This window comes from Chlorocebus sabaeus, chromosome 4 (assembly GCF_047675955.1).
Source record: "Chlorocebus sabaeus isolate Y175 chromosome 4, mChlSab1.0.hap1, whole genome shotgun sequence".
NCBI lineage: Eukaryota > Metazoa > Chordata > Mammalia > Primates > Cercopithecidae > Chlorocebus > Chlorocebus sabaeus.
In genome coordinates this window covers 62132527-62157443 of record NC_132907.1, presented here as the reverse complement: position 1 = coordinate 62157443, position 24917 = coordinate 62132527, and the positions used below count along the sequence as shown (strand labels likewise).

Here is a 24917-nt window from a genome sequence, read left to right as displayed (position 1 = left end):
AAAAATATAATAGCATGCTTTGTAAAAGAAGACATAAGTCAGATGCTTTGCAATTAAAACCATTTAAACCTCAAAGACAAAAACATTTTCCAAAACAGCAATCAAATGAATTTCTAGCTAAAGTTCTTAGAGCAATATGTTTATTTTAACTTTTAAATTGAAAGCCTGTATCACTAAAACCAAAGGCCTACAGATGTTAACATATAAAAGTGTGTTTCTTGTTCCAGGTTTTCTGAATAATACACTCAATTCCACTTGATAAAGCTATATTACTAAGGCAGAAACACCTACTAGAAAAAGGACAGCCCCAACAGTTATTTAGCTGGTAGGTTTTAGCTGACCACATTTTAGTATGAGCCGACAACTGAGAATAGCTAAGAAAAAGAAAAAAAAATGTTGAAGCTACACTAATTAACTCAGTCTCTGATTAATGGGCTACAGTGCAAGGTATTCTGCACTGGTGTGCATAGTGCCATAGAAATACGGTATAGAATTAAAATTTGGGGCTATATTTTAACTGTATTATGGAAAACACTGATAAACTAGGATGTTTATATTAAATTAGAAGATTCCAAAGGGAATCAATGTGAAGGTCAGAAATATGGGTTTTAACTTCATATAAAAAGGGGAGGACACCTGGAGAAATTCAGTCTAGAAAAGGTGATAGATGCCTTCTAATAGAAGACACTTACTCCATGCTGCTCCAGAGAACAGAACTAGAACCAATAGTTGGAAGTTACAGGGTGGCAGATTTCAGTCCAATATGAAAAAGAAAACAAAAAACAAAAAACAAAAAAACTTAGAACAGAGTCCAAAGAAACTCGTATAATTTCTATCTGGATGAGGTTTCCATATTTTGATATAAAACTAACACTTTCTACATATATGCCAATATGACAGGAAAAGAAAAGTTTACATTAAAACAGTGAAAAACTTGTTTGGGAATAACATTTTCTAGGAACAACTCCATATCCATATGAAAATGACAATAACATGTCACACTTTTTCAAATTCCTAGAACTGAAAAAAAAAAAAAATTAAAATACAACAGGTCTGTGAAATGTGTATTTAACATTTACTAATAGGATAAGATTAAATACATCCAGACTATACCACTCAAGAGTACTTTTGGTTATATAAAAGACTTTCTATTCATCCCACTGCTCCTTATTTAGTATCTGTCCCCAAAACATGTCCTATTAGACAAAAAGCAGGTGGGAATAGGATGTGAATGTTGAGTCAACTAGGCAGGCAGGCAATTTCTTATACTGCCTCTGATCCTCACCCTAAATGTCCATAGACTCAAGAAGGAATGACTGTATGTTCTGGTTAATGCCTACTGCTGGTGGAATTATTACTTTTAGCACTTTTCACTCTCCTATGTGTCTCAGTTTGAACAATAAATTATACAGTCACCAGTCCCAGGAACCATATGAAAAAGATGGCAGTGGATTTAGCAATTGCTATTTACACATCTCTGGCATTGTCTAACTCTGCTCTGTATAGCCAGGTCCCTACTCATCATCTGGACTGGAACCTTATCTTCTACCAAAAGCATGAGAAAGGCTGAGCACGGTGGCTGACACCTGTAATCCCAGCACTTTGGGAGGCCAAGGCAGGAGGTCTACTTGAAGTCAGGAGTTTGAGACCAGCCTGGGCAATGCAGAAAGACCTCATCTCTACAGAGAATTTTAAAAAAATTAGCCACACATGGTAGTGTGTGCCTAGCTACTAGCTAGTGTGTGCCTAGCTAGTAGTCCTAGCTAGTCAGAAGGCTGAGGTGGGAGGATCACTTGAGCAGAGGAGGCTGAGGCTGCAGTAAACCATGATTGTGCCACTGCACTCCAGCCTGGATGACAGAGTACAACCTGTCTCAAAAAAAAAAAAAAAGAAAGAAAGAAAAAGAAGCCAAGAAACACTTCAAGCGTCAGACATAAATGGAAGAGTACTTTCCCTGAGGAGAAACAGGAAAACAAAGTATGTAAGCAATTATTACAGAGTACACACACCCTACATTCTTACTCAAGAAATGGCCAGCTCCTTACCTATTTACCAAAAAAAAAAAAAAGGTGAGCCAGGGACTCACTACAAAAAATAAGACTTCCAAGACTTCCAGGCAATCTTATTGCTTAAAAAAATAACAGTCAAGTTAGCCACGGAATACCTGTAATCCCAGCACTCTGGGAGGCCAAAAAGGCTGGATCTTGAGTTTGAGACCAGACTTGGCAACACAGTTTGAGACTCCATCTCTACAAAAAATACAAAAATCAGCCGCGTGTGGTGGCATGCATCTGTAGTCCCAGGTATTTGGGTGGCTGAGGTGGGAGGATCACTTAAGCCCAGGAGGCAGAGGTTGCAGTGAGCTGAGATCACACCACTGCACTCCAGCCTGGACAACAGAGTGAGACCCCTGTCTCAAAAAAATTTTTTTAAATTAAAAAAAAGTTTTTAAAAATCAACAGACAACACAAATCACCACATATCTGAAGAAAGCCTATTATAAACTGCAAAACAAGCAACAATGACCATGTGGGAAATGAACACATGAAGGCAACAGATGAGAATTTTCGAAAACTCAAATTTGTATCTATAAAACAAGAACTTTATACTACCTAGAAGAGAAGATAAAGTTGGGAAATTGACAAGATAAATATATGAAAAATGTAAAAGAAAGGATAAGTCTAGGAGGCCCAATGTCCAGCCTGAAGGAATGATAGAAAAGAAAAAAACAGATCAAAAAAATTAAGAAATAAAATTTCCCACTCCTGAGGGGAACCATGCTTTCAAAATCAAAAAGCTCACAGAGAGCAAAACAGAGTGAAAAAACTAAACCTAGAGACATAGTATTTTACTTTTCAAGACAAAAATATCCTGTCTCCAGAGAGGGAAAAACTGGGCACCAGCAACTAAATGAAAATTAGACTTCTTACTGGTAACACTAGAGCTAGAAGACAAGGTATTATCTTCAAAATTCAAGGGAAAATGATTACTAATGTAGAATTTTGTACCCAGCCAAACTATGGAGGCAGAATAAAGATTTTTTTAACCATTCAAGGATGGAAGGAGTTTACCTACTATAACATCTTTTCTTAGCAAGCTACCTGAAGATGTATTCCACCTAAAACACAAAGTAAACCAAGAAAACACAGGATCCTGCAAAAAGATGAAAGCCTAGGTCAGGAGCTGTGGCAGCAGGCCCAGAGAGCAGTGAGTATAGACTGGAATTAGAGGAATGACAGAAGCCTCTCAGAGAAAGATATCCAGAAAAACAGGGGACTGGGCACAGAGCCAGTAGACAGAGAGCCTAGACAAATTTTAATAAATGACAACATGATTAAGAAAAGAAAGGTAGGCCGGGCGCGGTGGCTCAAGCCTGTAATCCCAGCACTGTGGGAGGCCGAGACGGGAGGATCACGAGGTCAGGAGATCGAGACCATCCTGGCTAACACGGTGAAACCCCGTCTCTACTAAAAATACAAAAAACTAGCCGGGCGAGGTGGCGGGCGCCTGTAGTCCCAGCTACTCCGGAGGCTGAGGCAGGAGAATGGTGTAAACCCGGGAGGCGGAGCTTGCAGTGAGCTGAGATCTGGCCACTGCACTCCAGCCTGGGCGACAGAGCGAGACTCCGTCTCAAAAAAAAAAAAAAAAAAAAAAAAAGAAAAGAAAGGTAATGAATGAATTCAGGAAATGTAAACTGCTCAAGAAAGGCATGATCCCAATAAAAGTCTTTATAGTTAAGTAATCAGTATGGTATGAAAAAAAGGAAAAAATCCATTTGAACTTGAGCCTAGGAAGATTTTCTAATAAGCGGTATAGGATTGTAAAATGGAACACATTAGAAATCATAATCATAGAATGGTACTAGGCTCCACAATAACTACTACTGATAAAAGTTTTTGCTGTAAAGTTTTAGAATCAATCTAAATTAGAGAAGATAAACTATGATTATAGAACATAATGTAAATGTTATCACAAATAAGAGTATACATTAAGTTGGGGAGTGAAGTAGGGAAAGAGAAGTGAAGCACAAGAGTTTCAAGAATTCTTAAAAAGTACAGAGTACTGATATACTGTCTAGCTTTGATGGAACTAGAAATGGAGTATACTGTCTAAATTAACAGACATAATCTGAATTTGGGAAGAGAAGAAATGAGAAGAGAGCATATGCAATGTAGTCCTAAACTGTGATTGTAGGAAATAAAAATATATGCATAAAGTTGATAAATTACAAAATAGCAAAAGAGGAATACTATTCAGTGATGTGGAGGTTAGTACCAAAAGAAAGAAAACCAGAATGCTTTGAAAGTCAGAGTTTTTAACTTGTATACAACAGTGGTTTTCAATGTGATCCAGGGACCCCCCTAAGGGTTCCTGAGACTCTTTCAGGAGGTCCACACAAGGTTGTTCTCTTTTTAATTATACACTGGTGTGAAGTGACGCTGCCTTTGTATATTTTAATCCAAATAATTTACTGCAACAGTCTGAATGCAAAAGCAAATTTTTAGAATCAATATTCTTAATTTAACACATTAAAAAGATTTGTAAAAATGTAAAACAATGCCTCTCATCTGTTTTTGAAACTAATTTTTCATAAGCATATTTTTGTTTAATGTATAATAGTTTTATTCTTTCTTTTTGAGTCAAGAGTCTCACTCTGTTGCCCAGGCTGGAGTGCAGTGGCACAATCTCAGCTCACTGCAACCTTCACCTCCTGGGTTCAAGCAGTGCTCCCTGCCTCAGCCACCTGAGTAACTGGGATTATAGGCAGCTGCTACCTTCTGGCTAATTTTTGTATTTTCAGTAGAGACAGATTTCATCAGGTTGGCCAGGCTGGTCTCAAATTCCTAACCTCAAGTGATCCACGCACCTCGGCTTCCCAAAGTGCTGGGATTACAGGTGTGAGCCACTGCGCCAAGCCTAATTCTAATATAGTAAATATCAATATAACCCAAATAAACAAAAACTCTGGGGTTCTGAATAATTAGAAGTGCTATAGGAATCCTGAAACCCAAAAGTTTGAGAATCTTCATTCCATGATGCAGACCATTAACTTGGAGTCTATAATAGTTATTCACCATTCATTTTCTTGGTCTCTATTTATTATCCCTTTACACAAAAAGTTTCTATTATGCAACAGGAAAATGAAATTGCTTAATTCATTGATAAAAACTACTAATTACAGCAAAGTAAGGTTTATAATTAATAGAAACCTAGCAGAAAATTATTTAATCTAAACCCAAGGTATCATGAAATCACTAGTAAGTGGCAGAGCAAAAGCCAGAACCTAAGCAGTGTGGCCCCAGTGTGTATGTGCTCTTATCCATCACATCCACTCCCTACAACACTTGTTTTCTTAAACAGTTTAAAATATGGTGACAAGTTCAACATATAAATCAACGTAGTACACATTAATAAAATGAAGGACAAAACCCAAGTGTCATCTCAATAGCATTTGACAAGAGTCAACATCCTTTTATGATTAAAAACAAACAAACAAACAAAAAAACTTCAACCAACTAGGAACTGAAGGAAATAACCTCAATATAATAAAAACTATGAAAAGCCCATAGCTAACCTCACACTCAGTGATGACACACTGAAAGCTTTTCCACCAAGATCAGGAAGAAGACAAAGCTGCATGCTTTTACTGCTTCTATTTAACATAGTACTTAAGTTCCAGCCAAAACAATAAGGCAGGAAAAACAAAAGGCATCCAAATTAGGCCAGGTGCTGGTGGCTCATGCCTGTAATCACAGCACTTTGGGAGGTCAAGGCAGGTGGATCACTTCAGTCCAGGAGTTCGAGACCAGCCTGGCCAACTCAATGAAACCCCGTCTCTAATAAAAATACAATAAATTAGCCACATATGCTGGCATGTACCTGTAGCCCCAGCTACTTGGGAGGCTGAAGCATGAGAACTGCTTAAAAACCGAGGCGGCAGAGGTTGCAGTGAGCTGAGATTGTGCCACTGCACTTCAGCTTGGACAACAAAGAAACACTCTTTCAAAAAAAAAAAGGGCATCCTAATTGAAAAGATCAAGCCATTTGTTCACAAACGACATCATTTTATACATGGACAACACTAAACACTCCACGAAAAATGTTAGAACTAATAAATGAAATAAGCAAAGTTATAGGATACAAAAATCAGTTGCATTCCTATACGTTAACAATACACAGGCAATTAAGAAAACAATTCCACTTACAATAGCATCAAAAAGAACAAAAAACTTGGGCCAGGCACTGTGGCTGGCTCACGCCTGTAATCCTAGCACTTTCGGAGGCTAAGGTGGGAGGACAATATAGTGAGACCTCATCTGTACAAAAAATACAAAAAAAATTTAGTAGGGCATGACGACATGTGCATGTAGTCCCAGCTACTTGGGTGGCTGAGATGGGAAGATTACTTGAGCCCAGGAGGTCAGGGCTGCAGCTGGCTGTGATCATGCCAGTCTGGGCAACATAGCAAGACTCTGTCTCAAAAACCAAAAAAAAAAAAAAAAAAAAAAAAAAAAAAAAAAAAAAACCCAAAATAAACCAAAAAAAAAAAAAAAAAAAAAAAAAAACAACGAAAATAAAAGAAAAACGAAAAAACAAAACAAAACAAAAAACCTTATGAATAAACCTAGCCAAGGAGTTGAAAAATGTGTATATTAAAAACTACAAAACACTGCTGAAAGATTTAAAGACACAAATAAATGGAAAGACATCCCATGTTTATGGATTAGAAGGCAAACTACTGTTAAGATGTTAATACTACCCAAAGTGATCTAAAGATTCAATGCAATTCCTATAAAAATCCCAGTGATTTTTTTGCCAGAAAAGAAATCTATCCTAAAATTCCTGTGGAATCTCAGGAGACCCCTAATAGCCAAAACAACCTTAAAATATTAGAACAAAGTTGGAAGTCTCACACTCCCTAATTTCAAACTATAATAAACAGTGTGGTACTGGCATACAGACATACGGACCAATGAAATACAACAGAGGACCCAGATATACAGCCTTGCATATACAGTCAAATAATTTTTGACAAGGATGCCAAGACCATTCAATGAGTTGTCTTCTCAACAAATGGTGTTAGGAAAACTGAATATCACATGAAAAGGAAAAAAGCTGGAGCTTCACCTCACAAAATATACAAAAATTAACTCAAAATGGATGAAAGATCTAAATGTAACAGCTAAAACTATACAATACAACTCAGTAGAAAACACAGGGGAAAAAGCTTCATGATATTAAATTTGGCAATGATTTATTGGATGTGACACCAAAAGCACAGGCAAAAAATTAAAAATAGACAAATGAGACTACATCAAAATTAAAAACCTCTGTGTGGCCAAGTGCAGTGGTTCATACCTATAATCCCAGCACTGTGGGAGGCCAAGGTGGGCAGATCACCAGAAGTCAGGAGTTCGAGACCAGTCTGGCCAACATGGTGAAACCCTGTCTCCACTAAAAATACAAAAATTAGCCAGGCATGGTGGCACATGCCTGTAGTCCCGGCTACTCGGGGTGCTGAGGCAGGAGAATCGCTTGAACCCAGGAGGCAAAGGTTGCAGTGAGCCAAGATCGCACCATTGCACTCCAGCCTGGGCGACAGAGCGAGATTCTGTCTCAAAAAAAAAGAAATTAGCCTACCATGTAGGTACATGCCTATAGTCCCAGCTACTCAACAGGCTGAGACAGGAGGATCACCTGAGCCTAGGAGTTCAAGACTTCAGTGAGCTGTGACTGCACCACTACACTTCAACCTGAGTGAAGAGGGAGACTCTGTCTCAAAACAAACAATTACAGTATGTTTAGCAATTGGTTGACTTACATTATCCTACAAATACCTTTTATGAGGCAGTAACAAGAGAAGTCACAGAGCAGCATCACTCTGCCTACCACACTCTGAGTAGTACAAAAGCAAAGATTCCCACCAGATGTTGGTGTTAGTTCTCAGGGAGAATGCACAGTGCATGAGTGACCTGAGGGAGGCCCCGATTCTGTTGCCTGCAGCTGCAATATCCCTTATCCAAGGCTCCAATCTCTCAGTTTGTACAGCAAGCTACCGTACAAATATCACTTTCTGTGTCAGCAGACATAGAAGAATTGGGAAGCAACAGTTTAGAACTTTGGGGCTCCCAAACGAATCACCACAGTGAGTGAATTAGAAAAAAGTCTTCTTCCATCTTTTTTTTTTTTTTGAGACGAAGTCTTGCTCTGTCACCCAGGCTGGAGTCCAGTGTCACAATCTCAGCTCATGCAAGCTCCGCCTCCCGGGTTCACGCCATTCTCCTGCCTCAGCCTCCTGAGTAGCTGGGACCCTCCACCACGCCCAGCTAATTTTTTTGTATTTTTAGTAGACATGGGGTTTCACCGTGTTAGCCAGGACTGTCTCGATCTCCTGACCTCGTGAGCCGCCTGCTTCGGCCTCCCAAAGTGCTGGGATTACAGGCTTGAGCCATTGTGCTCTTCTTCCATCTTTAAGAGAGAACTGTAAGGAAACTTTTTCCTAGCTCAGTCTTGGCTCTGGGTAAAGAACAGAAAAGACTTTCCTGACAGTTCTTAGGCACAAGACACGGTAAAACCCTGTCTCTACTAAAAAATACAAAAATTAGCCAGGCATGGGTAAAGAAGAGAAAAGACTTTCCTGACAGTTCTTAGGCACAAGACAGTCTTCCCCTAGGTTTGGGCTCTAGAATTTACATTATCTGACCAGGCAAATTCCCAACCAAGAAGTTAGTTTAATTCAGACTGACTATCTACTATCTGAAATGCATGGGACCAGACGTTTCTGATTTTGGAATATTTGCATTACACTTACCCGTTGAGCAAGTCTAACCCGAAAATACTCAACCTGTGTAACTCTAGGCTAACAGTGCTTCCAGGTGGCACAAAATACATATTCTTCTGCAAATGCTGCAAATAACATCCCAACAAACAGGAAACCTCAATCAAAAAAATCCTAAGAGGCCGGGCACAGTAGCTCATGCTTGTAACCCTGGCATTTTGGGAGGTCAAAGGGGGAGAATCGCTTGAGGCCAGGAGTTTGACACTAGGCTAGTCAATAAAGCCCTGCCTTTAAAAAAAATTTTTCTTGTCTTAATTAGCCAGGTATGGTGGGGTCCTGAAGGCTGAGGCAGGAGAACTGCTTGAGCCCAGGAAGTTGAGGCTGCAGTGAGCCACGACTGCACCACTGCAATCATGGGTGGTGTAGCCTGGGTGATACTGACTGGGATGTAGCCTGGGTGACAGAATGAGACCCTATTTCAAAAAAAAAAAAAAAAAAAAAAAAAAAATCACAATAAAACCCAAGCGAAATACACTACTATAAGCAACAATTTACAGAATTAAAAAAAAATTTTTAAGACCACAGGCATTAGAATTATTGGATACAAAATGTAAGCACACTTGAAGTAAAAGAGATTGTCAAAACTCAGACTAAGGAACAAGATGGATGGGTCAAAAACAACCAAATGAACTTCTAAAACTAAATCAACTGACAAATTACAGTCAGAAACTCAGAAAAGTTATTGCATAACTAATTAGACATGACTGGCAATAAACTGGTGAATGAGAAAATTATCTGTAAAAATTACCCAGAATGCACACAGAGGAAGAGATGAAAAATATTGAAGACGTTAAAATACTTGCAAGATAAAATAAAAAGTGGTAACTTACATCTAATTGGAATTACAAATGGAGAGAAAGACTAGGAGAGAATATAGAAAAAGAATGTCAGAGATTCCCTAAAATTAATGAAAGATAACAATGTTCAGATTCAGGAGCCCCAAGAAACCCTAGCAAACGAGAATTCACACTAAGATATATCTCAATGAAACCATAAACATGAAAGATAAAGAAAAACTCTTATAAGCAGCCAGAGGGAAAAATCTGCCTACAGAGATTAAGTGATGACTATTCAAGGAGGGAGAATCAAAGATATTTTAAGATTAAGAAAAAAAATCTCGGGCTGGTTGTGGTGTCTCACACCTGTAATCCAGTACTTTGGGAGGCTACTGCAGGCAGATCTCTTGAGTCCAGGAGTTTGAGACCAGCCTGGGCATCACAGTGACACTCTGTCTACTAAAAAATACAAAAATTAGCCAGGCATGGTGGCTTGCCTGTCATCCTAGCTACTCAGGGGGCTGAGGTGGGAGAATTGCTTAAGTCCGGGAGGTTGAAGCTGCAGTGAGCTGAAATTGCACCATTGTACTCTAGCCTGGGCAACACAGTGAGACCTTGTCTCAAAAAAAGATAAAAAGAGAAAAACCTGTTTTTTAGACTCATGCTAATGGAAATTCTCAAAGATTTAATTAAGAATAAAAATGATTTCAGAATGAATGAATGTTGAGCAAAAAGAGTGGTAAATATGAAGGTAAACTGAAATAATCACTGATAAAACAAATAATCACTATATAAAACAAATAATTGTGTCCAACAGTAATTGGTCACGGGGTTAAAAAAAAATCTGAGCTATCATATAACAAGAGCACAAAATCAGGAGGACTGATCAAGTTTAAGGCATTTTAAGTCTATTGGTTAGGGGAATAAAACTAATGACTAACTTTAGACTAAGTGAAATAGTCATGTTAAATTTCTAGAGGAACCACTACCAGGCAGAAACAGAATACTGTATTTCTGCAGTTATAAAGAATGAAGTGGGAAAATCTGAAGAAAACACAGACAGCTTCTGTTACTCACATTAGATGTGCTTTTCGTACCTTAGAAAACATACTGTGTGTGTGCATGTTTCAATTTTGGGTAAAACAGCAAAGTAACTGATAGATAAAACATTTCTTTCTTTTTCATGGCACACAAAACACAATCTGACCTTCCCTTTAGTCCAAGTTTAATGTTCAACAGTGTTGGACTTTTCTAGGTCAAATTGTGACATTTTACGTATCTACGAAATTACTGCCATTTAAATGTCTTTAAATTTGGTGTAACATTGAAAAAAAAAAAAAGACAAACTTCCTCACAGAATCATCCCAAAGACAAAGCAATTTTAATTATTCCTTTTTTTGTTTGTTTTTAATGCAACAGGGTTTACTGTTACCCAGTAACTGCAGTGGCAAGATCAAGGCTCACTGCAGACTGGACTCAGGTGATCTTTCCACCTCAGCCTCCCGAGTAGTAGCTGGGACTACACATGTGTGCCACCATGCCCAGCAAATTTTTTTTTTGACACAGGGTCTCACTTTGTCACCCAGGCTGGAGGGCAGTGGTATAAAAGTGGCTCACTGCAGCCTCAACCTCCCAGGTTCAAGCGATCCACCCACCTCAGCCTCCTGAGTAGCTGGGACCACAGGCACCTGCCATCAAACCCGGGTAATTTTTCGTAGAGATGGGGGTCTCGCTATGTTGAGCTGGGGATGTTGAGAGTGCAGTGAGCTGTGATTGCGCCACTAGAAGTTTGTGCATCAAAGTTGAGCAGTTAGTTGTATTTAGAGAACATGGTTCATTTATCCTTCAGGGCAATACGGAATAAAAATTTGGGTTTACTATAATGTAGGTGATAGCTCACTAAATGTGAGGTGATGGCTCATTGTGGTTTTGATTTGCATTTCTCTGATAATTAGTGATGTTGAGCGTCTTTTCATATGCCTTTTGGTCATCTGTCATTTTTGGTAAAGTTTCTATTTAAGTCTTTTGCCAATTTTTAAATTGGGTTATTTGACTTTTGTTGAGTTTTCAGAGTTCTTTATATATTGCTGGTCTCAAACTCCTGAGCTCAAGTAATCCTGTCCCTTCAGTCTCCCAAAGTGTTGGGATTACAGGTGTGAGCCACAGCACCTGGCTATTCCTTATTCTTGATGTTGTAATGTCATGCTCCCATTATCTTTACAACGTTATTATAATAATAATTTTATTACCATAGAATTTTAGAAGAAATTTAAATTTAGGCTCCATTTCTTCTTTTTATTTTTATTTTTTCACTCTGTTGCCCAGGAAGGAGTGCAGTGGTGCAATCACAGCTCACTGTACCCTCAACATCCCCAGCTCAAGTGATCCTCCTAACACAGCCTTCTAAGTAGCTGGGACCACAGGCGCACTCCACCATGCCTGGCTAATTTTTTTTTTTTTTTTGTAGAGATGAGGTCTCGCTATGCTGCCGAGGCTGGTCTCAAACTCCCGAGCTTCAAGTAATCTTCTCATCTCAGGCTCCCAAAGTCCTGGGATTACAGACATGAACCACTGTGCCCCGTCGCTTGCTTTCTTCTTAAAAACTAGAATAAGATAGCTTATCCTACAATTCCTACCAACTCACGAGAATGGTAGACCACAAGAGAGGGAGGTCGTTTAATGTCGTACGAAAGTTCTTAATTTTCTTGTAATCTTTAACTCACCAGGAGAGACAGCTATCACCATTTCCCATCTGTGTCTACTGGATCTTTCAAGTTATTTTAATTACAGTCATTTAACAAATAATTTCCATTAAAATAAAGCATAATGAAGAACTATTAGAAACTTTTATAAATAAGAATTACAGTAGTTAAAAAATTATAGTAAGCCCAAATTTTTATTCCATATTGCCCTGATTTCAAAGGTATATGGACCATGTTCTCTAAACACAGCTAAATGCTCAATTTTGATGCACAAACTTGGAACACGCCCATCTCACAAAGGTTGACTCCAGATCTGAAATGTATCTCTAACATGTTCTATTGCAGTTCATCATTACCTCTGGTTCTTCTTCCTGCACTTGCAGGGTCAAAATACAATCCATAAAAATTTTTTTCTGAAATGTCTGATGGCTCATATTTTGTTAAAGAGATGGCCATCTTCTTTACTCCATAACTGCAAAACATTTTCAATTTTAGATTTGGAATGTTTAATCTAATAACTCATTTCTACACCAACCACTTTTTTCCAATCACTTTTGTATAAAGCATCTGTTTTCAGCACTTGTCCACTAACGAACCATATCAAGTATATTTTAGTCCACAAACTTCACAAAAGATGAAAGAATTCACCAGGCATGGTGGTTCAGGCCTGTAATCCCAGCACTTTGAGAGGCCAAGGCAGGTGGATTGCTTAAATCCAAGAGCTTGAGACCAACCTGGGCAACACGGCAAAAACCCCATCTCTACAAAAATAAGCTGGGCATGGTGGCACATGCTTGGAGGCTGAGGAGGGAGGATCACTTGCGCCTGGGAGGCAGAGATCTGCAGTGAGCCAAAACTGTGCCACTGCACTCCAGCGTGGGCTAGAGTTCGAGACCCTTGTCTCAAAACAACAACAAAAAGATGAAAGAATTCTGCCAAGTATCTGCTTAGCAAAATAGGATGTTCTGGTTCTTGTCACAATTATGTTATATAACGAAGTCCCTTCTAGTGAATGACAAACTGAATGAGAATGGCATATTTCTTTTTTATTCCTTAGAAATATATTATTTATTGATTGAGTTTGAAAAATTCATGTAGGACATTATCAGCTGAAGACTTGCAGACCGAGATTTTTTGCTTACACAATTTCAACATTATCATTAGTCTAGAGTGGTGCTTTTGGCATTCATCTTATGATATCTGATAACTGGGAAACATTTTCCTGTGTCAACTTTCTTCTCCTTTGCTGGTATGGGCAGAGAATGAAGAATTCTGCATTCTCAACTGTGTTGAAGGAAAACTAAAAGCCAACTATGAAAATAGTATCTCTACTTTCTTCTTAGCTTCTTGAAAGAAGATATGATACTTGGGCAATGCAGTATCATCCAGTTATTTCACTACTGTACCACCCTTGTAGGTGATTCCAACATTCTTTCATTTTCCAATTATATTTGTCTTTAACATAGTTGGGAATACGTGATAGAGGAAATAATTCATAGAATGATAAAACAGCAAAATGTTTAAGATCCCATGATGTAAATCTTGCTAGATAGGATGAATTTTATTCCATTTTGAAAAAGAAGGGGAATGTTTTCTTTGCTCTTTGGAAGGCCTCTAAGAAAGAATAAAGGTCATGGAATGTCAATTCTTGTAACTAGAACTACTCAAAAAAGAAACTATTGATTGGGTACAATAAACCCTGACGGATACCATAAATTAATTAAAATGAAGTGCTCTATAACTTTCCTTCTTTCTTTTTTAAAGATAGGGTTTTACTCTGTCACCCAGGCTGGAGTGCAGTGGCTTGATCAAGGCTCACTACAGCCTCGACCTCCCCAGGCTCCAGTGATCCTCCGCCTCAGCCTCTGAGTAGCAGGGACCACAAGCATATACCATGATAAGGGGCTAACTTTTGTAGAGGCGGGTGGATTGCTTGAGGTCAGGCTGGTCTTGAATTCCTGGGCTCAAGCAATCCACCCACATCAGCCTCCCAAAATGCTGGGATTACAGGCATGAACCACCACATCCAACCTCTTTAACTTTTTATACTCAACGAAAAACAAATCCTTCATTTCTCAAAAGTATTAACATTTCTTCAAGGAAAGGTATGAATATTCACAGAGTGAGATGGGAAAAAAGCTAACCTGTCAATTTAGTTTTTACTGTCAAGATTTTAAAAGCTTACTACGAATATTTGCAGATGTGTGTGAATTTCATAAATGTGGGTGAAGCATTACAGACTTCTAATTATAAAACTAGGATAACCAGATATTCTGATAGTAACTTAAACAGAAGAGTGTTATCATTAAATTTACATTTCATAGAGACCATTATGCTTATAGCATAAAACGGTCTGGGAATACGCAGGATTGGGGAAGTAAGAGAAGCTATAAAGCCACTTTCATAAATCACAGCACTCTTTGCTTTCACATCTACATGGTTATTGTTTAAACAGTTTTATTGTTTTTCCCATAAAAAAAGTGTCATATTTCTTCAAATCTATTTTCAAAGACATGCCTTGCCCATTTAATGCTGACTACCGTACTAGTAGTGTATTTTATACTATAGCTTTCCCAGAAATATGAATTCCAAAAATTTATTTTCATTTGATTTCAATCACAGTGCTTCCCAATACTTTAAGCCCATGTGACCTCTGGAATTCTTAAGTATCTATGTGAACACTAGACTACAAACTTATTTTAAGTAAAATTTTATGCTATTTTTTCTGTAGCTCCAAGTGATGAGATTCTAGTTTCCCTATAAAGGCTACTCATTAAAATTACACCAGTAATTTGGTAACTGTACTAAATCCCTAATCCAGCATCTCTAAAGCTGATGACCTCGCTATCATCTTTTGGTTTTCATGACCCTAAATTTTCCTGGCTCTCTGTTCACCAAGTATTTATTTCTTTCCCTGGTCCTACCTTAAAGCTGGTAACCACAGTTGTATTCCTTTTTTTTTTTTTTTTTGAGACGGAGTCTCGCTCTGTCGCCCAGGCTGGAGTGCAGTGGTGCGATCTCGGCTCATTGCAAGCTCCACCTCCCCGGTTCATACCATTCTCCTGCCTCAGCCTCCGGAGTAGCCGGGACTACAGGAGCCCGCCACCACACCTGCCTAATTTTTTTTTTTTTTGTATTTTTAGTAGAGACGTGGGTTCACCGCGTCAGCCAGGATGGTCTCGACCTTCTGACCTCATGATCCACCTGCCTCAGCCTCCCAAAGTGCTGGTATTACAGGTGTGAACCACCGTGCCCGGCCCCACAGTTGTATTATTTTTCTATAAATAATTCAAAACATGTCTACTGAATGCTTGATATATGCCAGGCACTGTACTTTCTCTGGTTTCATCCATATTCACCAGCCACCTACTGAATAATGGTGGGGATATAATATATGCCAGATACTGTTCTGAACACTTCAAAAATAATGTTTTCTTCTCTTCTTTCTTTTATTAATAATAGAGACAGAGTCTCGCTTTGCTGTTCACACTAGTCTCAAACTCCTGGGATTAAAATCCTCCCGCCTAGGCCAACCAAAGTGCTAAGGTTACAGGTGTGAGTCACTGCCAGGTCCACTTTACAAATAATACTGAATCCTCAAAACAATACAATGGAGAATGTGAAAACCTACTGGGATACTGATAATGTTCTGTTTTTGTTTTTAAGTGCAAGTTACACAGGTACATTGGGTTTACGACATTTCATTGAACTATCGTCTTACATGTGCAGTTTTCCTATGAGGCAAAGAAAATTTATTATCTTCAATTTATAGACAAAAAACTAACAAGAGACTGTTTGCCCAAGGTCACATGGCAGGTAATAGGAGGAGCCAGATTCAGCTCAGGTAGTCTGACTTCAGAGCCAAACCAGTCTCTATTATATCACGCAATCCAGATATTTGTCTTGGCTCAATACTTTTCCTTTGTCTAAAATGACATTCCCTTGATTTTCAGAATGAAAGAACACGAAGTCTACCTCAAACTCCAAAGTCAAAATCCTCCAATTTCCCATTTTAGTATTTCATTAAACTTTATTATAATGGCATAGTTATCTGTAGATGCATCTGTCTCCACCCTCATACCCCAGAAGTATAAACTCCCTGAGAGCAGGGACTATGCATATTGTAGATGCTCATAAAATATTAAATAAGTGAATTACTCCCTACAAATGCACTTTAATATACAAGACTAATATTCAAATAAAACAAAAAAGCCCAAAGTTTATTTCATTCATTTTATCTCTGTATGAATAAAAGCTGTACTGTACATGGCTTTCATGAAATACTAAGAAATGATACACTCAGAACAATCACTCTAATCCTGTATTCTGACAGAGTGGTGTCATGGACAATTAATAGACAAGTACCTTTAATAAGCAGACTAAAGATCCATCCAAATAATTCTAATATACTTCATCAATTACAACATTTATAAGCCTGAATGGTCTTTTGATTAACCTGATGATCTATGTCTCTGAGTAATAATGCAGCTGATTTTTTTTTTAATATACACATCTATTTAAACAGATATATATTAGATATATATTCTAATCCAACTACCTATATAAGCATGTCTATCTCTGGGATGTCTACTTTAATTCAATGATCTATTTGTCTATCCCTGTACCAATATCACATTTTTCTATTAATAATATTTTGGTATCTGATATTACAAGTCCTTCCTTATTTTTGCAAGACCTTCATGATATTTTTAGCTGATCACTCTCCTCACTATGTACATTAAAATCCCTTTATCAAGTTATAGCAAAAATCCTATGAGATTTTTATTGGAGTAACACTAAATATACAGAGATTAGGAGATAATAATTTGATGGCATTGGTTTTTCACTCATGAACACAGTCCATCTTTGTCATCTTTTATGACTTTTTTATCCTATTGCATTTTCTCCTCTGTGTTTTGAATATCTCATTTGTTTTATTCCTGTTTACTGAATAGGTTTGGTGGCTATACATAAACAGGACTTATTTGAAATTTAATAATCTAATTCAATATTGATGAAACAAGAATGCTACTGACTTTACCTGACTCTCTCTTTCTTTTTTTTTTTTTTTGAGACGGAGTTTTGCTCTTGTCGCCCAGGCTGGAGTGCAATAGTGCGATCTTGGCTCTCAAGCGATTCTCCTCCTCAGCCTCCTGCCTCAGCCTCCCGAGTAGCTGGGATTACAGGCATGCACCACCACGCCTGCCTAATTTTGTGGTTTTAGTAGAAACAGGGTTTCTCCATGTTGGTCAGGCTGGTCTTAAACTCCCGACCTCAGGTGATCTGCCCACCTCGGCCTCCCAAAGTGCCGGGATTACAGGAGTGATCCACCGCACGTGGCCTTTGCCTGATCGTAGATCCAGAAAATTTGCTGTACTCTTACTAGTTCTCACATTTTTGCCTGACAAGCGTAATAATCATGTTACCTGTAAATAGAAACTTTCCTTCTTTTTCTATTAGTAATGAGGACTCCAAATGTTTTACTTTTTTTTTTTTTTGAGACGGAGTCTCGCTCTGTTGCCCAGGCTGGAGTGCAGTGGCGTGATCTCAGCTCACTGCAAGCTCCGCCTCCTGGGTTCATGCCATTCTCCTGCCTCAGCCTCCCCAGGAGCTGGGACTACAGGCGCCCACCATGACATCTGGCTAATTTTTTTGTATTTTTTGTAGAGATGGGTTTTCACTGTGTTAGCCAGGATGGTCTCAATCTCCTGACCTCGTGATCTACCCGCCTCGCCTCCCAAAGTGCTGGGATTACAGGGATGAGCCACTGCACGCCCGGCCCAAATGTTTTACTTTTAAAACATTTTACTGTGAGATTATGAAACTCTCTCTATAAATATATGATAGATATTAACCAAGGAATCCTTCTAAAACCCTTAAAATATTATTACTTAAATCTCTACCAGAAACAGTATTGGTAGGAATGCCTACTGATAATCAGGCACTAGGCTAGAAAATTTTATATTTAAACTTAAGTCAAGTTAGGTGAGGAAACCAAGTCCTAGAGAAGTTGAGGGTGCCTGAAGGGATGGAGCTGGGGATTCGAACTATCTAGTTCCAAAGTTATGTCCTTTTGTTCGTAGTGTACTATAAGGCAGTTTACAAAAGCATACTCAAGCAGATACCTATTCTATACACGGATATTCTGGCTCACCCTACTCTATTAAGAGTAACAGCCATTATATCATCAGTGTAATAGTAACAATCCTTTTGGAAAGAAAATTATCTTATTTCTAGCTTATCCATGCAGTATACATCCTAAGGTTTCTGATACAACAATGGAAGGATTGATGTTACTAGCCGTTGCAGTATTTCTTTTTTTTGTAAAGCCAGTAAATTTCCATCACCAAGGTTGGTTTCAAAAACCTGTTCACCTGGTTTTTTTACTTTCTCAGTGTTTAATCCTTTTCTGCCTTACTAGTGTTACTCTTACTCTTTCCTAAATTCAAGACACAATATTCTTAACACTACATTCAAATAAAAGGGAAAAAAGAAAAAGGAAAAAAGGAAAACTCATTAGCTTATCAGCCTATCCAAGCTACTGTTAGCCTACCCAAGTTATCACATCCTTTAGGAACAGAAGTGCCTAAGACATCTCAAAATCCTTAGATGAGATGCCTTCTTTTGACTGGCAGATGCTTAAGGTCCAGCAACAGTCAAAATCTACTTACTGCTATGTCCAAGGTTTTTCTAAAGTACAAGTAAAGAAAAAGTGGCTGTTTACAACTCTCAACGAGGCTGGGCATAGTGGCTCACACCTGTAATTCCAGCACCTTGGAAGCCCATCGCAGGAGGATCATTTGAGCTCAGGGGTTCCAAGCTGCAGTGAGCTATTATCACCACTACACTGCAGCCTAGGTGAGAGAGCAAGACCATGTCTTTTTTTAAACAAAAACAAAAACAAAAACAAAAACCCTCAAAGAAATGGGTTAATGTCCCATTAATTGTGGGATATAATGGGATTATTTTATAATGTTTATTACATATGCTTTTATAAATGTATATGCCACAAATTCTCCTCAAAAACTGAAGAATTTCTATCAGAACTTCTCTATCATTGTCAATGAAGAACTTGAAAAAATGATTTTTGATCCTATGAAATTATTAGGAAGTTTCTTCTGCTGAGAATTATCTTTTCTCATATTCTTTGCTACCCTAAAGTCCTTAGAACTGTCATAATAGTTCTTTCCCCAAGATTTATTTAAAAATAAAACTAGATTTATGTAAGTATATTTCCTCAAACAAAAAAGGTACTCTACTCTAACAGGTTATCTACCTAACCCTTCTGGCCATGAAATCATCCTTACATTTTCACCACGTCTGAAATCTGCTTTCTCCTGTGCACCCTCAAATTAATACACTATCAGAAACGTACACATGTAAACACATAAAAATACTTAACTGGCGTATTTACTTGACTTAAAAAAATACAAAACAAGGCTAGGCGCGGTGGCTCATGCCTGTAATACCAGCACTTTGGGAGGCCGAGGCAGGCAGAGCACCTGAGGTTGGGAGTTTGAGACTAGCCTGGCCAACATGGTGAAACTGTCTCTACTAAAAATACACAAACTAGTGAGGCGTGGTGGCGCATGCCTGTAATCCCAGCTACTCAGGAGGCTGAGGCAGGAGAATCACTTGAATCTGAGAGGCAGAGGTTGCAGTGAGCCAAGATCGCGCCACTGCACTCCAGCCTGGGTGACAGAGCGAGGCTCTGTCTCAAAAACAAAAACAAAAACAAAAAAACCAAAAAATACAGAATAGGAAAAAAAAATTCCATAGTTTATGGGACTTAGAACACAAAGACTGAGAAATGCTTACCACAAAATTGTCTAATGTGCATTAACACAAATGAAAAACGTGGTAACTAATCTACAAGTTACCAGTAGCCATACTTGACAAATTCACTATTACAGTTCTTTATAACATCTTCAGGAACCTGATCTTTAGTGTGCCATTATGAATTTCAAATATTAACAAGCTAAAAAGTCTGAATCTAAAATAAATTTAATCAAATACCTTACAGAGCTGTAATCAAGAAAACTAAGAGCTGGAGTTACTTTTACTTTATTTTATTTTGAGATGGAGTCTGTCTCTGTCACCCAGCCAGAGTGTAATGGCGGCAATCTCGGCTCACTGCAACCTCCACCTCCTGGGTTCAAGCGATTCTCCTGCCTCAACCTCTGGAGTAGCTGGGATTACAGGCATCTGCCACCATACCCAGCTAACTTTTGTATTTTTAGTAGTAGAGACCAGGTTTTGCCATGTTGCTCAGGCTGGTCTCGTACTCCTGACCTTTGGTGATCCACCCGCCTTAGCCTCCCAACGTGCTGGGATTATGAGCGTGAGCCACTGCGCCTGGCCTCTGGAATTACATTTAGGTGTAGGATGTTTACTTTATCTGTATTCAGTGATAGGTGAAGCAATTAAATCACATCATTCACACATAAATACAGTCATCCCTCAATATAAGCAGGGCATTGGTTCCAGGACCAATATGTATACAAAACTCCATACATAAAGTCCCACAGTAGGCCCTGTGGAACCTGCGAATACAAAAAGTTGGCCCTTCATGAATACTCTATTTTCTATCCAAATTTGACTGGGAAAAAAAAAAAAATCTTCATATGTTTTCAGGCGTGAACTGTACTTAAGGTTTTCCTGAGTTTGAGATCTTTCAAATTTGAAAAAATATTAGTACAGCAGACCTCGGTCTTCCATCTCTAAAAGTTCCATTATAGTTATTTCCAGCCAGGAAGAAATATTAGCATCACCACCATACTTTGTGCATGTGCTTTTGTTATTAATGTTATTTATTCATCTTCCTTGCCAAAATTCCCAGTATTATTGGGCCTGGTTTCTTGCCATTAAATGCAAACGATATTTTCATGTACTATGTTTATACAGAAAGCCTTATGTACAAGAGTGTCTAAGTTTTAGCAATATAAGTAATGTCAAAAGACTAGTCTTTTCTCATCAGATGTACATTTAATCTATTTAGTAACCTGGACTGTTGTTAGTTTAAACTTTTGAGTTTCAAGGCCAAAAAAAAAATTATTAGAAACAAATTCTGTCACCGTTCCCTATATTGGGATAAAACAATCACATATTTTATCAAAAAATTATTATCTTTAAATCAGCATTTCCTTCCTTCATTTCTATCTGTAGGTCTGCATTTAGGAAAAAAAGTGTTTCAGAAGTGCCACAAAGAACCCACCACTTTACAGTAAATAAAGTTAGTAATCCAACAAATCTTATCACTCAGCCCATATTAGGAAAACAGAAAAAACCTGAGTAAAACAAGTAAAAATTTAATGGTTAAATACAATATTTTCTAGGTGGAACACTAGTACTTGCCAGCAGATTTATGGCACAGATGCTGATTAGCTATCTCTTCTCAGAAAAAGATAGTTTTTTTCTCTCCTTGAAAATTATTAGCCCTACTAAAATCTCAGAATTCACCACTATATAATTCATCCATGTAACCAAAAACCACTTGTACCCCAAAAGCTGTTGAATTTTTTAAAAGCCCTAAAAAGTTTCATCAAAGTAGCTGAAACTTTTTCAGTTGCTTAATTATCAAAAACTATAAGCAAAAGATTTGCTAATACTTGGAATGCTCCAAGATTTTGCTATAATTTGTCATCTCGGTGCTTTTTCTGGAATGCAGGCCTCACGAAAAAACACTTGTAAAATGCCACATAGCATTAAACAATTAGTAAAAGCTAGTTTCACCAATATGATGCACATTTATACATTTTGACATCTCTTAATGGAGTCTCAAGCAGTGTCTTAAGTGGCAGCATTTTTTTTTTTTTAGTACTACATACAATAATGGTACCTTTTACAACAAATGGCATCTTAGGATGCCACGGAATACAGCAACTTGGTTTCTCAAAACCACAAGTTTCAGCCCAAAAAGATAGTTTGCCCAGCATCTCATTTTACAGATGATGAAAATGAAAACCCAACTATATGATGTTCCCAACGTCATAAAATCAAGAACAAAAGAGGCCAGGTGTGGTGGCTCATGCCTATAATCCTAGCACTTTGGGAGACCGAGGCAGGACTTGAGCCCAAGAGTTCGAGATATACCCCTTCTCGAAAAATTAAGAAAAATTATTTATTCAACAACAACAACAACAACAACAACAAATCAAGAGCAAAAGAGACTGAACTCGGGTCTTCTGGCTCCCAATGATGCCCTTTCCATTAAACAATGTGCCTCCTGAAGAAAATCAGATGAAAAAAACTGCCTGGGTTTAACCAACATCTAATATACATAAAAAGCACATCACGCAGGAGGCGGGTGCGCTTATGGCCTGAACCAAAAGTCTCAGACTGACTCAAAAGTAACAATTTAAAAATCCAGCGTTGTGTATGTGTTTGTCTTTGATAAGATGTATAATGAACTACAGACTTCAGAAATGAGAGCTTCCCTTAAGGTAGGGATTTCATCCGGTGCATTACAATGACTCAGTACAATCTCACTTTCATCTTCTTCCCTCCCCATCATTCCCCGCAGGGGAAAAGACCCCCGCAAGGAGAATGACAGGCCCACCTGGGGCCTAAACTCCATAGCCCAAACAAGGCTGTGCACTCATTTACCAGCACTAGAAACTTCGCACATCTTTTCCAGTCTAAGAACTACACAACGTACAGGTGGTTGGTATGTGAACCTCTCTCGTTGCAGGAAAAACTAAAGGAACCCGATGAACGCAGTGACACCCGCGGTTTGTCAGCAGGACTCGCTAGCAATGGAGCGTCTGGGGAAGAAGCCCCAAGACGGAGGGGAAGGTACCCGAGACAACGACACGTTATCTGGGCTCCGGGGCTGAAGCACCAGGCGACGACGCAGAGAAGCGTCGCAGGAGAAGCCAGTGGACCTGCGACACGGCACCCCCGTGAGGTCCCTTCGGCCACCCTCTCCACTCTCCAAGTGGGAAGAAGATGGGAGGTGGGGGCTGGACGCGCGGAGGCGGGGACCGGGGGGCCTGCCGGGCGGCGGTGGCGGCTCCGCTCGGCGGCCGCAGGAGGCCATTTTAGTTAAGGGGCCGCCGAAGGGCCCTGCGGCCTCCACGTCCCTACACCTCCGCCGTCTCTACCTCCCCCCTACTGGGGGCTGCTCCCCGCCGCGGGCCGGGCCGGGCAAGGCGGGGCTGGGCGGGAGAGGCCGCGGGGCTGGGCCGGGCCAGGCCTGCAGCGGGCCGGAGCTCTGGGCTGGCCGGGGGCGGACGCGGGGGCGTCGCGTCGACCGGATCCGGGCCGAGGGGCGAGCAAGGGGCGAGCAGGGAGAAGGCAGGGTGCCGTTACCTATATTGGGCCGCAGCCGCCGCCGCCGCCGCCCCGCTGTGGGTGAATCCAAAGTAGTTGCCGGTCGCCATTTTGGCATCTTCCCCCAGCCGGCTGGGCACTGCGGCGGGCACAGAGAGTCGGGTCCCATGGCGGGAGGAGAGACGCAGAGAAGCCGAGACGCCGAGGGAGCGCAGGGAGAGAGAGAGAGGCGCCGTGAGAGCAGCCCTGGCGGGGCCTGGGCCGCGGCCGCGCCGCCTCCCCCTCCCGCCTCGCACTCCCTCACTCACTCGCACGCCCGGGTGGCGGCCGCCGCCTCCTCCCCGGAGCCTGCCCCAACCCCCGCGCCTCCCCGCTGCCCGGGGCCAGGGAGGGGGCCGGGCAGAGGCCTCGCGGGCCACATTAGACTCACCATAGGTAAAAGAAACTACAGGGCATATGGGAATCATGGGCTCGGGCTGCTGCTGCTGAACTCTGAACTCTCACCCGCTGCCTCCCTCCTCTGCCCCGCTCCTCCTCAGCGGAGAACAGACCGCCGCCTCCGGCCGCACTGCGCAGGCGCGCCCGTGCTCGGCATCCTGGGAGCTGTAGTCCCCGCCGCCTTCGCGGCTACCCTGGGCGCGTGCTGCTGGGGCCTCGGCGGTGCGGGTGCGGGTAAGCCCGGGGGAGAAGAGGGGCCTGGCCCTCTCTGAAGTGGTGCTGACGCCGCGCGGCCGCCGGGCGACTGGGGCGCGTGCCAGGAGCGCCTCGCCCGGCCTCGGGGGAGTCGGGGAGCGTGACCAGAGAGAGTGACGTCTGTCGCCTTTTCCCTTACTTTCCACTGGTTTCCTTCACTTTTGCGTGTGCATTTATTCTCTGTCTCCCTGTCTTCCTCGCTCATGAATTTTTCATTGGAATTCGAGCTGGACAATTTAGGATTTTTCCTTATTTCCTGCTTTCCCGCAGCTTTTCTCCAACCTCTGAAGTGCGGAGGGAGGGAGAAGGAGAGGAGAGAAATAGAAAAAGGATGGAAAGTGCTTTTTTGTTGGACTAAAAGCACACCCCAAACATCCCTCCCGGACACACCTCTTGCTATACCCTTTCCCCGACCTGCACCCATGCCCTGAGCCATCCGGCGTATATCGGTCACCCAACAGGGTGTCATTCACTGTTGTAGGTGCTGGAGATACCGCAGGGAATAAAACAAAGTCCCTGTTCCCGTGGAGTTTACGTTCTAGGAGCGGGTATATGTCAGACAACAGCCAGTAGCCAAAACACAGAAAGTCTGTCTGATGGTGACTGGAGCTTCAAGCATAAATAAAGCAGAGTAAG

At 40.4% G+C, this 24917-nt stretch overlaps 1 protein-coding gene across 3 annotated transcripts in view; it reads right to left on the bottom strand.

The window, feature by feature from the left end:
* ZFR (zinc finger RNA binding protein) overlaps positions 1–24159 on the bottom strand; it is an 88163-nt gene extending 64004 nt beyond the window's left edge. For 2 of the 3 annotated variants that reach the window (XR_005238020.2, XM_007961300.3), the window contains exons 1-2: positions 24019–24147; positions 23628–23727 (exon numbers count right to left, since the gene is read on the bottom strand). Coding sequence is in view for 2 of the 3 variants with exons in the window: in XM_007961300.3 (XP_007959491.1) it covers positions 23628–23727; positions 24019–24055 (137 nt within the window). In the remaining variant the exon portion in view is untranslated. Of the gene's footprint in view, positions 1–23627; positions 23728–24018 lie in introns of all 3 variants that reach the window. The other variant, XM_007961301.3, reaches the window with a different exon arrangement.
* Positions 24160–24917: the final 758 nt, after the last annotated feature.